Source organism: Papio anubis, chromosome 5 (assembly GCF_008728515.1).
Source record: "Papio anubis isolate 15944 chromosome 5, Panubis1.0, whole genome shotgun sequence".
NCBI classification, from domain to species: Eukaryota; Metazoa; Chordata; class Mammalia; order Primates; family Cercopithecidae; genus Papio; species Papio anubis.
In genome coordinates, this window is record NC_044980.1 from 35,816,056 (window position 1) to 35,828,722 (window position 12,667).

Below are 12,667 nucleotides of genomic sequence, written 5' to 3' on the forward strand. Positions count from 1 at the left end.
AATAAGGGTCATGTATAGTTCTAATTGTATATTAGCAAACTTCTTTTATACTACTAACTTTCCTTTGGAAAAAAAGAACAAAGTCAACAGATACAACATACTGTTCTTGTAGAAACTTGTATATTTTATTTTCAATTATTTAAATAGTTTTTTCTGTAATCTATGATGACATAGTTACAGATAACTGAAAAGTTGAATGAGCAGAGTTGACATTCAATTTTGGTGAAAATACAGGTATGTGGTGATATCCTGAGGATTAAAGTAGGTTTTGCTGATTTCATATTATTGTTGTCATTTCTAACTTGTTTTCTGAAAGCCACTTTCCTCTTATTTCGTGGATTTATAGTCATGTATCACATAATGATGTTTCATTTCACACTAGACTTTAAATACAGTGGTGGTCCCATAAGAATATAATATTGTATATTTACCTTTTCTATGTTTAGATATGTTTTAGATACACAAATACTTACCATTGTGTTACAGTTGCCTACAGTATTCAGTATAGTAACATGCTGTACAGGTTTATAGCCTGGTAGCAATAAGCTATACCACATAGCCTAGGTCCATAGTAGGCTATATCATCTAGGTTTATGTGAATATACTATATGATACTCACATAACAGAGAAATCGCCTAACAATGCATTTCGCAGAATGTATCCTGTTGTTAAGCAATACATGACTGTATTTGAAAACTTTTGGAACTTAGATGCCACCTAACCCTTTTGATTTGAACTTGGCATATTGCATTCAGTTTCTGCATTGCGTGATGGGATAGTATTTGTGATATAAGAAGTTACCCTGAGATTTTGCGATGATTAAAGGTGTATATATTGATCCAAGGGTATAGGTGAGGTCATAAATAAAAGCAAAATTCTTCTGAAGTGGTGGTTTTAGAGTCCTTAAGAGATGAAATACTTCCTTGAAATTAATTTGTCCCTAGTTACCATTATTTTTACTTATTAAAGACTAAATGTTAAAGTCAACATTTAATGTATTCAAACATTTGTCACTGAGGACTTTTTTACAACTGTTGTGTTACTGGTGATACGGAACAGGCAGGACTATTTGGCCTACTAGTTTTACTTTAGGGTATAAGTTTGTTTGCCAATATATTCATTTACTGTGAGAGAAATATTCCACTCAATAACCAGGAATCAAAAACACTATACCTTATAAATAAGATTAGAAAATTCAACAAATGTAGAATATTTGTGGAATTCAAGTAAAGGGATAGAATAGTCTTAAGAAATGTTTTACCTAGGCTGTGGCAGACCCTATTGTACCCTTGTTCTGCATAAGAAGGACGTTTTTCTAGCTGTTAGGTATTTATGTCCCTTTGTCCTGTTCTCTCTTCTTTGAGCAATTCTATATATACACTGATAAGGCAACTTTGTAGCCTAATATTTTATAATATTCCAAAAGGACCGTTTTCTCAATCTTTTTGCTCATACTTTTAGTGTCTCTAATTACATAAATTAATTTTAAAAGGCTATTCATCTTTCTTTGCTTCTGAGATGACCTATCATTAGATATTAATACCTTTTTCATGTGCTGAAAATTCCTGCTTTCCTTTGTCAAAGAGGGGGTTCCTTTGTTCATCTTTGCCTATTTCATCTTTTCCTAAGGTCCACTTTCCATGTTAGCAAGTATAAGGAATGGCTCAGCTTCACTAATGTTTATATAATGTTACAATATTCTTGCACTATAGCCCTTGTTAAAAGTCAGTTATTACCTACTGTCATTTGGAATAAGAGACTGGGATTTGGTACAAGGAATAGGACAATTAGCCACTCAGCTTGTATTGTGGTTGAGGGGTGGTGTGTTTTCATTGTACTTAATTGGCCACCATGTATACACAATTTTTGTGCTTTCTGCTTTAAGTGTTTTCATATATCACTTGTAGATTTAAGTAAGTGGTATAGTTTGTTTTTCTTGTAAGCATAATTGAGTTTAGAATTTCTGTAAGGGCTGGATCTTATTTTGAGGATACCAGCATCTGGATGACAAGTGTTGGTTTTGAGATTACGATAATCCTTTTGTATGCATTTTCTTTAGGAATATATGTATTCTAATAGCTAATCTTATGGTTCCTAGTGCTGAAGAGGGCTTACAGGTAATCACTGTCCTAAATACCAGAATGATTCTTCATAGAGATGGCTTTCCATGATTATTAGGTGGTTATGATGTAATGAAGACTCATAACAAAAGTGGTTGAACAAAAGTGACCTGTACAGATTCAGAGCCGCTTTATAAGGAGTAAGCTCATGGTGGAATTGAATCAGACCAAGTGAATCAGAACATACATCCTCTTAACATATCTAAGAATCCTTGCCACAATAATGAAAATTTTCCAGGTTTCACAGGAGTAAAGTACTTTTCAGTAGTTGAATGATTAAAATTTTGTATTTAACAGCATTTTATATATAGTGGAAAAAAATGGTAAGATGTTTCCCAATCTTAATTACTTGTGTGCAAATACTTTCATACATTTTTTGTTATAAATAATCATAGGATTCAGTTTAAATAAAAATATATCATTTCTTTGAAATTAAGATATTTGTTATTGTATTTGCCAAATTTTCATTTTAATGTCTTAAGATAAATTGGATTGAGGTTAATAATATATAAACTCTTGAGTATTTTGTAATCCTTTAAAAGTCAGCCCTCTAAGTTATGCTAATGTTTTTCTGAAGACACTGCATAAAAGAGTGAGCCATAGATATCTTAAATCTTCAGATGCCAGAGACCTATGTCATTGTACATCTTAAGTATGATTAGGCTACCATTTTAGTTACTTTTACAAAGCATATTTCATCAAAAATATAGAAATCTTAGGTTATACTGTTTGAATTTCTAGATTCTTATAAAAGTTTAAGGGATAAGTATAAATTGATAAAGCATCTTATTCATGAGATATCAATTGGTTTGCCCTGTGACAAAACATAAAGATGATTTTTGAATGGCAGAAGATTCTAAAAGAGGATTCAATAAACGTAAATTTAGTATTCTGATTTCTTTTTTAAGGTATTGACGTAGAAAGCTTCCTATAAATTCTTACCATGTTAGTTTTAGCTGGTGGAAACAATCTAATGATAATATACTTTAGAATTGTTATGGTGGTGGTTTACAAATGGAGCATGTGTGGTGTTAGATTTGACTGGATAACTGAAGGAGCAGAAGGACTTAGTTTTACAAAATATAACTAACAAATATCTTAATTAAATTGCAGTTACATTTGATTAGATTTTAAACTGGCAAGAACTGCTACTTCCCACTTTAAAAAGAAAACTGGAACTTTGCTATATAAAAGAAGCATTACCATTAGGAAAAAAAAATCGCAACTTGGTTCTCTTAACAATAAGGAGCCATTTTTCAGTTGTCAGTTTGACTTTTAATCTTGTGATACCATCTTCCTTATATTCACATTAGTGAATATTACAAGAGAATCTAGAGATTGTCTTGTTAAAATAACTAAGAGTGATTTTTAAAACATACTCAAGCTCAGCAAATAAACAAAAGGAAGCCAAACCTCAAGGTACTATAATGTAACTATTCCCAAGACCTAACTGGAGATTTAATTTACAGAAAATGACCTAGCACCCTCATAAGTCAGAAATGGAATCATACACAGAAATATATAGATGTTAAAAATACCTTCACATTTTATTGCAATGGTGAATTTGTGTTTGTGTGTGTGTCTTTACATTTAATAATACTGTAAATTATTTCTTTCCGAGACCAGAATAGACCCCTAGAACATTATAACTTTATGTTGAAGAGTAGGAACAGTTTTCTTCAGTGGAAGTTGCTTAAGACAGGATTCTAATTTATACCTGTTGCTTCTTGATTTTAAATTTTCTATTCCTTTGCTATCTATTGCTTCCTTATTTTAAATTTACTTCTATCTAACATTGTGGTTAGCTTTTAAACTCCTTTCACTCTTTTAACACTTTAAAGAATTTGAATTATTGATTAAAGTTAAATGACAGATTACTAAATTCATTTTTTAAACTCATTTTTTTCCAATGGCATGGTATCTATTTTATTTCTTTTTTTCCATACTTATCTTAGATACAGTAAAAGCTTATATTTCCTGTTTGGTATGTTGGCAGATTTGGAGCTCTTTATAGTTTTTCGCTAACAGTTAAAATTAACCTGAGTGAGACTATGATTTATAACTGGTTGTTTTATTCTTAGGGAAAGAATCTGATTTATCTTTAACATCTATGAACATAAATATATGTTTGTATTTGGTACATTATAAGTTCTATCCATTTTATATTCTTACACTTATTTATATCCTTAAAGAGTATGCAGTTAAATTCTTTTTACTGTATTTATTGAAATCTCTCAAACATATTTCTTCAAACCTTGGTTTTCAAAGTATTGTGTCATTCATGCTTACTATTTTATGTATGCATATGTGCATTTGCATTTACTCCATTTTTAAAACATAACCTTAAAAAAGATAAACAACATCCATAGGGTTTTTAATAAGATAAGAATACATGTCTATTACTGATATCGAATATTTATCTTTAAATTTCAGATAAGCCTTTGAAAAAAAGAAAACAAGATTCTTACCCACAGGAGGCTGGGGGTGCTACAGGAGGTAATAGACCAGCTTCTCAGGAGACGGGTTCTACGGGAAATGGGTCAAGGCCAGCATTAATGGTTAGCATTGATCTTCATCAGGCAGGAAGAGTGGACTCTCAGGCTTCTGTAACTCAGGATTCAGACTCCATAAAAAAGCCTGAAGAAATCAAACAATGTAATGATGCACCTATTTCTGTTCTTCAGGAAGATGTTATTGGAAATCTTAAATCTACACCAGAAAACCATCCTGAGACACCTAAGAAAAAGTCTGATCCTGAGCTTTCAAAGAGTGAAATGAAACAAAGTGAAAGTAGATTGTCAGAATCTAAACCAAATGAAAACCGATTGGTGGAGACAAAATCAACTGAAAATAAGTTAGAAACTAAAGTTGAGACCCAAACAGAAGAACTTAAACAGAATGAGAGCAGAACAACTGAATGCAAACAAAACGAGAGCACCATAGTTGAGCCTAAACAAAATGAAAATAGACTGTCTGACACAAAACCAAATGACAACAAACAAAATAATGGCAGATCAGAAACAACAAAATCAAGGCCTGAAACCCCAAAGCAAAAGGGTGAAAGCCGGCCTGAGACTCCAAAACAAAAGAGTGAAGGGCGTCCTGAAACCCCAAAACAGAAGGGTGATGGAAGGCCTGAAACTCCAAAGCAAAAAGGTGAAAGCCGCCCTGAAACTCCAAAGCAAAAAAATGAAGGGCGACCTGAAACACCAAAACACAGGCATGACAATAGGAGGGATTCTGGAAAGCCATCTACAGAGAAAAAACCTGAAGTGTCTAAACATAAACAAGATACTAAATCTGACTCACCTCGGTTAAAATCAGAACGAGCTGAAGCCTTAAAGCAGAGACCTGATGGGCGATCTATTTCTGAGTCACTAAGACGTGACCATGATAATAAACAAAAATCAGATGACAGGGGTGAATCAGAGCGACATCGAGGAGATCAGTCTAGGGTTCGAAGACCGGAAACATTGAGATCCTCTAGTAGAAATGAACATGGCATTAAATCTGATAGTTCAAAAACTGATAAACTAGAACGAAAACACAGGCATGAATCAGGGGACTCAAGGGAAAGACCATCTTCTGGGGAACAAAAATCAAGACCTGACAGTCCTCGTGTTAAACAAGGAGATTCTAATAAATCAAGATCTGATAAACCTGGTTTTAAATCACCAAATAGTAAAGATGACAAAAGGACAGAGGGTAACAAGAGTAAAGTAGACACTAATAAAGCACACCCTGACAATAAGGCAGAATTTCCAAGTTATTTGTTGGGGGGCAGGTCTGGTGCATTGAAAAATTTTGTCATTCCGAAAATCAAGAGGGATAAAGATGGCAATGTTACTCAGGAAACAAAGAAAATGGAAATGAAAGGAGAGCAGAAAGACAAAGTAGAAAAAATAGGATTAGTTGAAGATCTAAATAAAGGAGCTAAGCCTGTAGTTGTTCTACAAAAACTGTCTTTGGATGATGTTCAGAAACTTATTAAAGATAGAGAGGACAAATCAAGAAGTTCCCTTAAACCTATCAAGAATAAACCATCAAAGTCAAATAAAGGTAAGAATACTGATGTCATTTATAATATAATCAATTTTAAGTGCTAAGGTTACTAAGTATTAAAAAGGAAATTTACAAAAATTAGAAAGCTACTACGTGAAAATATAACATCTATGTCAAACAACAGTAAATTTTTTTCAGAAGTATAGATAAAGGTTTCCGATGAATTTTTTTTTCCCCACAGTTTTTTTCTTCCCACCCACTACTCAAGGTAGTTATGAATCTTACTGCTATTTGGTTACACAGAGATAAGTTATTTGGCTGTTTAATTATTTCTTATATTCGTTATTTCTTATGTTAATCAAGTGAATGTTGTATTAAAATAGCTGTCTTTAAAAACTCTCTATAGTCTTACAATACTATATTCTTACAGACCTGTGTTTGAGCTAATTATCGATGAATAGTTTGTATAGTTTAGAAAGTTATATAAAAGGTTATTTTTCATTTTGTTGGGGAGATGGTTAGTTAAATATGTTTTATATTTTTAAAACATATCTTTTTGTCCTTGTTTATGCAAAGGTAATAGGGAACGGTACTTACTTTTTAAATTTGGTTAAATTGTAAGTTTGTGGGAGGCAGGGGGACTGGTGTTATTTTTGCATGGTTTCTGAGTTAAATTCTCTGGTTACTTGAGTAAGATTATTTCCAAAGGGAGAAGAATGTCTTAAGTGCCAAAAAATAATGACCATTTGTGCAGAAGATATACTTTTGTATCCGTTTGTACACAAGTATTTAAAATAACTTTTTTTATTTTTAAATAGAGATGAGGTCTTCTTGCTTTGTTGACCAGGCTGCTTTCGAACTCCTGGCCTCAAGCGATCCTTTTGTCTCAGCCTCCCAAAGTGCTGGGATTACAGGCGTGAGCCACCATGTCCATGCAGTCTAAATATATTGAGGTGTAGTGAAGGCAATAGAACTGAGAGTTTATTTGATTTTGAGTTTTCCTTCTGTGAAAGAGAATTATTAAGAATTTAGATTTAAACTTATATATAACCAAGTATATGAAATCTGGAATTGCATTGGCTAAGATGGTAGCCATTACCTTTTTTGGCTATTTAAATTTAAATTAACTAAAATTGAAAGTTCATTTCATCAGTTGTCATACGTGGCTATTGGCTACCGTATTGGACAAAACAGAACATTTGCATCATCACAGAAAGTTGTATTGCATAGCACTGCAGTGCATTAGGAGATATGAAAAGTGTGTGGTTATTGTTTTCATAACATGCTGTTGTAACTTGTCTACCAAGAAAACTCTTTGAAAACATATTATAAAGAACTCTTTATTCAAAGAATGACTTGTGGCTAATCTGTTGTTATTCTTGCTTGGTCTTCGTCAACATTCATTTCTTCACTGTTAATTTATTTGATTTTGTCTTACAAAAATGAAAAAATATTGCCTTCTGAGTTACTAATATTTGTGTTCTTTGAGTGAAGCTTTTAATTTTTAGATTATAGCAATTAGACCAAAAATCAATTAAGACATCAGCCTCAATAAGTAGCCTTTTTTATTTAACTGGAATGTGTCTTTTCAGAGTTACTTGTTAATATGAAAGAGGTTGTAGAATGCGGGAGTTAACACTAGATTTGTTTTCTTTTAGGTAAAGATTTTCTTTAAAATTTTTTAGCGAAAGTTTGGGAGTAGCTTATATTTATAAACTAAAGAGTATGGCTATACAATTTTAGAAGAGTCAGGTGAAAGATGGAAAGTGGTACCCTCTTGTTCCTTTGATCTGGACCATCTTTCTCTCCCTCCCCTCTCAGCTTACCCTAGCCTTGCTTTCTAAACTCTGTTCTAACAAAGAGTCTTTTACAACTCCTTAAATAACATCCAGAAGTGAATATAGCTTTTAGTTAGTAATTGCTGTATTATTTCACCTGGTTTTTTCACATGCAGTAATATGGCCTATGAATAAGTTTTTAGCACCAAAATGCGTTTCTGATAGTATACTTTTAATGCAGATGTATATACCTGATATGGTCATGTTAGTATGTAAGTAAGCTATCTGAGTGTCTGAGTGATGTGTATGTATGTGTACATGTGCATGTTTCTGTATATATACACATATATTATTGTAACTGCAATTACAATAACAGTCCTTTTCATCAAAAAATACTATGTCAGTGCTTAAATTCATTTCAGGATGCCGTGTAGCTATCTTTTGGATTAATTTATTTATGTCTTAGGATCCGTATCTTTTTTTTTTTTTTAAGTAATGTTCTAATTTTGGTTTTATTTTAGATTTTTGCTACTCAGTTTAAATAGCAGAGTTGGTTAATTGTGGATTTTTTTAATTGCATGTACATGAAGCACAGTTGTAGATTACTTGCCCTTTGTAGTATATATTGGGATTTTCTTTGGAGATTCACAGAAAATCACATTTTGATGTGTTGATGATTTTCTGAGTAAAGGAATTAGTCTGAATATTGCTGGGATACTTTTATGGTTGGTTCCTAGGGCCAAAATTGAAAAGCCATAAATTTCCATCTTTTAAATATTTTACCAGTTGTTCATATAGAAAATATTCATTCTTCAGGATATATTTTAAGCTGATAAATTTTGAGTGTGTGATAGAGGTACAGATTTATTACTCCTATTTTAGATTACTTATTTTTGTCTTTTGTATGAGCATGTTAAATGTAAAGTGGCATTGTTACATTTGATTTGATTTCTGTGGCAATATGTCTATATCCCTGGTACCTAACAAAATACTTCATACATAATAAAATTATACTTAATGGCTATTGAATGGAGACGATGTTGTCACCATTTTCAGGAAAAGCTTTTGTGTACAGATTAAAATTAGATAGTCATCCTTTATGTTCCCATCAATACACCCTAGCTCAAGAGCTACTTATTTGTCGAATCCTGCTTCCTAAATATTGTAGTAACTTTCTTCACCCTGTCAACTACCTAGATTTTTTGTTAAGATCCAAAGAAAACCTGCTTATAGTATTATGTGTTTAGTTTTTCTATCACACTTATTTTGATCTACAGCAGTTACAACATGGGATTAATATTATTCCCATTCTTATCCTGCTTTGTCAACTTCCCTATCTTTCCATCACCTTGTTTATTCCTTGTGTAGGAGGGGTGGAGGGGGCAGTCAGGCAACGTAACCCTTTGTAGAATTCTTTTTAAGTTCTTCAAATATCTTCTACTAAAATATACTTCGATCAGTATGTTACATGCCAAAAAATATTTTATTGTTAAAAATTTTATTAGAATATTACCCTAATGTATAGTGTCTCTAAATTAAAATAATAAAGTTATGAGATCCTTTAAGATTGGCATAATCTCCCAGCATTTTGGGAGGCCAAGGTAGGTGGATCATTTGAGGTCAGGAGTTAAGACCAGCCTGGCCAACATGGTGAAACCCCACCTCTACTAAAAATACAAAAATTAGTTGGGCACGGTGGCAGGCACTTGGTAGTTCCAGCTACTCAGGAGGCTGAAGCAGGAGAATCGCTTCAAACCAGGAGGAGGAGGTTATAGTGAGCTGAGATTGTGCCACTGCACTCCAGCCTGGGTGACAGAGCAAGACTCTTATCTCAAAAAAAAAAGAAGATTGGCATAATCATCAACTAACATGTGCCTTCAGTGTTATTAACAGCTTAGTATCAGTAATTACAAACATTTGATTTTGTTTTGGGTTTGTTTTTTTTTTTAAATTCCAGAGTGTCTCAAAATAGCTTTATGTCTAAGGAAACCATTTTTCCTTCTCTCTCCCCCTTCTTCTTTCCAACTAGTATATCATTCTCCATTATGTGGACTCAGTGCTTTCGAGAAATATCCGTATTATTTGTTATTTGACATCATCCTTTAAACTGAAGAGTAAAGCAGTTTCTGAAAGTAGTCTTCACTGGGGATGTATCTGGCGGCTTTAATAGTCAATAGTGATTAGCCTATATTGCTCACTTGATGAGCTAATGATTGTAGGCCTTACTAGCGACAGTTATGTCACTTCAATTATCTACTGTTACAGTTACACTACTAAATGCTGATCACTGTCATCAGCTGGTTGCCTTTTACTTAGCACTGAACCAGTCTAGTTAGATTGTGTTTAGGATCCTCAGCTTCTGCAAGTTTTAAAGTATTGTTTCTGAGAGTGAATTTATAGCATAGTTTATTAATTCCTAAATTGAGGATTTTTAGTGTGTTTTCTTTAAGGTAGATTGTAATATTGAATAATATTTAATGATGCTGCAGTGGGAATTTATTTTGCTTCATTTGCACAGTTTTATAAAATACCTTTCTAAAAAACTCGAATTTTCAGTTTTTATAAAGACATTCATATCAGTGATATCTTTAGGAAATGTTTAGAGAAAGTTTATTACAGAAGTTGGCGTAATCCATATCTAGCTCTTGTGACTTTAGAGCAGTATTTTGAAAATTTGTACTCATTTCCATTTGTAGAAATTTTTGCTCCAAATTATGCTTAATAGATTGTTCATACAAATATTGCTTAAAAGAAATGCATTACGTAGAAACCTTTTTATAAAAATTAAAGTTTGCTGAAGCTGTTCTCTCTCCTTTCCATTCCATCTCTTAAGCCAGCCCAAAAATGTAGTTTCTATAGGGTTCTTGTATCTGTAGAAATAGGTGTATAATTGACAGCTAAGGAGCTAGCAAATACTAATTCTGAAAGAACCTGTGTCTGTTTATGAAGAAATTATCTTTGACATACTGAATTCCCTCTTATATCCTAAAAAAAAGTTAATGAAACCCTTCTTTACAAGGGCCTGATGCGAAATTAAAGAGTATGAATACCTACTAGTATTATAATACCAATAAAATGGGTTTTTTAATATGGATCTCTCTGTCTTGCCTATAAAAATATTAGCATTTTCTGGCTTCTGATGTGTCAATTTTTAAAAATTCTCTTTTAAACTTATTATAAATTATAGTACAAAGAGAACTGATATCAAAACCTTGAATAAGTCTTAACCTTTCAAAGCTTGATTCATTCACTTTTAAAATAAAGAAACCAATTTCCCTCCTGCTTTATACAGTTATAAAAACCAAAATGAATGTTGTTATAGTAAAAGCTAAGCGGTCTGTTTTTTTATATAAAGGAATGTACAGTCATTCAGTTTCTAATTGAATTGAATTTATCTAAATGAAGAAAGCAATTTTTAAAAACAAATCTTTTTATGTATCTGCACTTTATATTCAGTGTAGATTTAAAGATATTACTGCCACGATTTATTTTTCTCACCGTGTATACATATCAAGGAAAGAATCATTTGATCCCTGCCCCCTACTTTTCAGTAATGAGTAGTAAGTTGTTACTTACATAATGAGTAGTAAATTGTCATTTATATGCAGTATTGAAATTTTTTTTTTTTTTTGCCCCCGCTTACCTCTAATTGAAGTTGAAGATCCATTTGGTGCTTCTGTGTTATATGGGTAGATTAATGGAAGAATTGTCACTGAACTGTTACATTGTGCCTGCCCAAGATTTTTTTTTGTTTTTTAGGATTTATAATATTTGGAGGTTTATGTAAGGCTCTTAGTTTTTTTTCTGAACATGACTTGTTTCCATTGACCAAAGCTTCAGCCCCAAAGATTTTATTAGTTTAGGTGATTTGTTTCTATCTCAGAGTTGTTTTCCTGTTTTAAAAAGAAAACAAAACACTTTGTTATCAAATCAATGTTTGGGACTTTAAATCTTTTGATGATTTCTGGTTTTAATAATCTGGCAAGTGCTGATTTGTGTGATTTATAATAGAAATCAAAGATTACTTAAATGTAGCTTATCTAGGAGTAAATGTATTCTTTAGCCATATTAGAGCCAGAGTATAGAGTGCATTGTATTTAATGGAAATATGTACAGAAGCTGAAAACTTGGTATCTCACAAAATTGTGACTAAATGACGTTATTCATCAAGCCAATAACATAAAGTTTTATGAGAATTCAGACATCTGATTTAAAGAATAAAGCAGGACAAAAGAAATTAGGGGAGAGACAATCATAAAGCACTAGTAGTCTGAAGTTTTTAGGAACAAATAACTTGGCAAGCAACAATAATCCCTAAAATCATCAATCCCTAAAATACATCATCATATGTTAAGAGATAGCAAGACTCTATGTTTGTATTTAATGGATTATTAACTAATTCAGGGGAAATAACATAACCAAGTATGTCATACAGATAATTTTAAGTACTTGCTATTTATTCGTTTTTTTTAAACTGAGTTATCCAAATCAGGATCCTTTCATTTTTTTAAAGACAGAGTCTCATTCTCTTGCCCAGGCTGGAGTGCAGTGGTGCTAATATAGCTCACTGCAGCCTAGGACTCCTGAGTTCAAACAATCCTCCCATCTCAGCCTCCAAATGACTGGGTTATCCAGATCCTTGATGTCATATTAAAGATCCCAGGCCTGAATATGGGAAAGTCATGCATTTTATTTGTTATCTTTGTAATCAAGGGACCTGGCAGAGTCCATTTATAAAGTTCTTCATGAAATGGAAGAAAGGATGTG

At 32.4% G+C, this 12,667-nt stretch overlaps 1 protein-coding gene across 9 annotated transcripts in view; it reads left to right on the forward strand.

The window, feature by feature from the left end:
• Nucleotides 1–12,667, forward strand: part of NIPBL (NIPBL cohesin loading factor) — a 193,021-nt gene that overhangs the window by 108,823 nt on the left and 71,531 nt on the right. For 8 of the 9 annotated variants that reach the window (XM_031666111.1, XM_021939290.2, XM_031666109.1 and 5 more), the window contains one exon: nt 4,554–6,179. The exons of the other annotated variant lie outside the window; for it this stretch is intronic. In XM_031666111.1, coding sequence (XP_031521971.1) covers nt 4,554–6,179 — 1,626 coding nt within the window. The remainder of the gene's footprint in view (nt 1–4,553; nt 6,180–12,667) is intronic. 9 annotated transcript variants of the gene reach the window in all.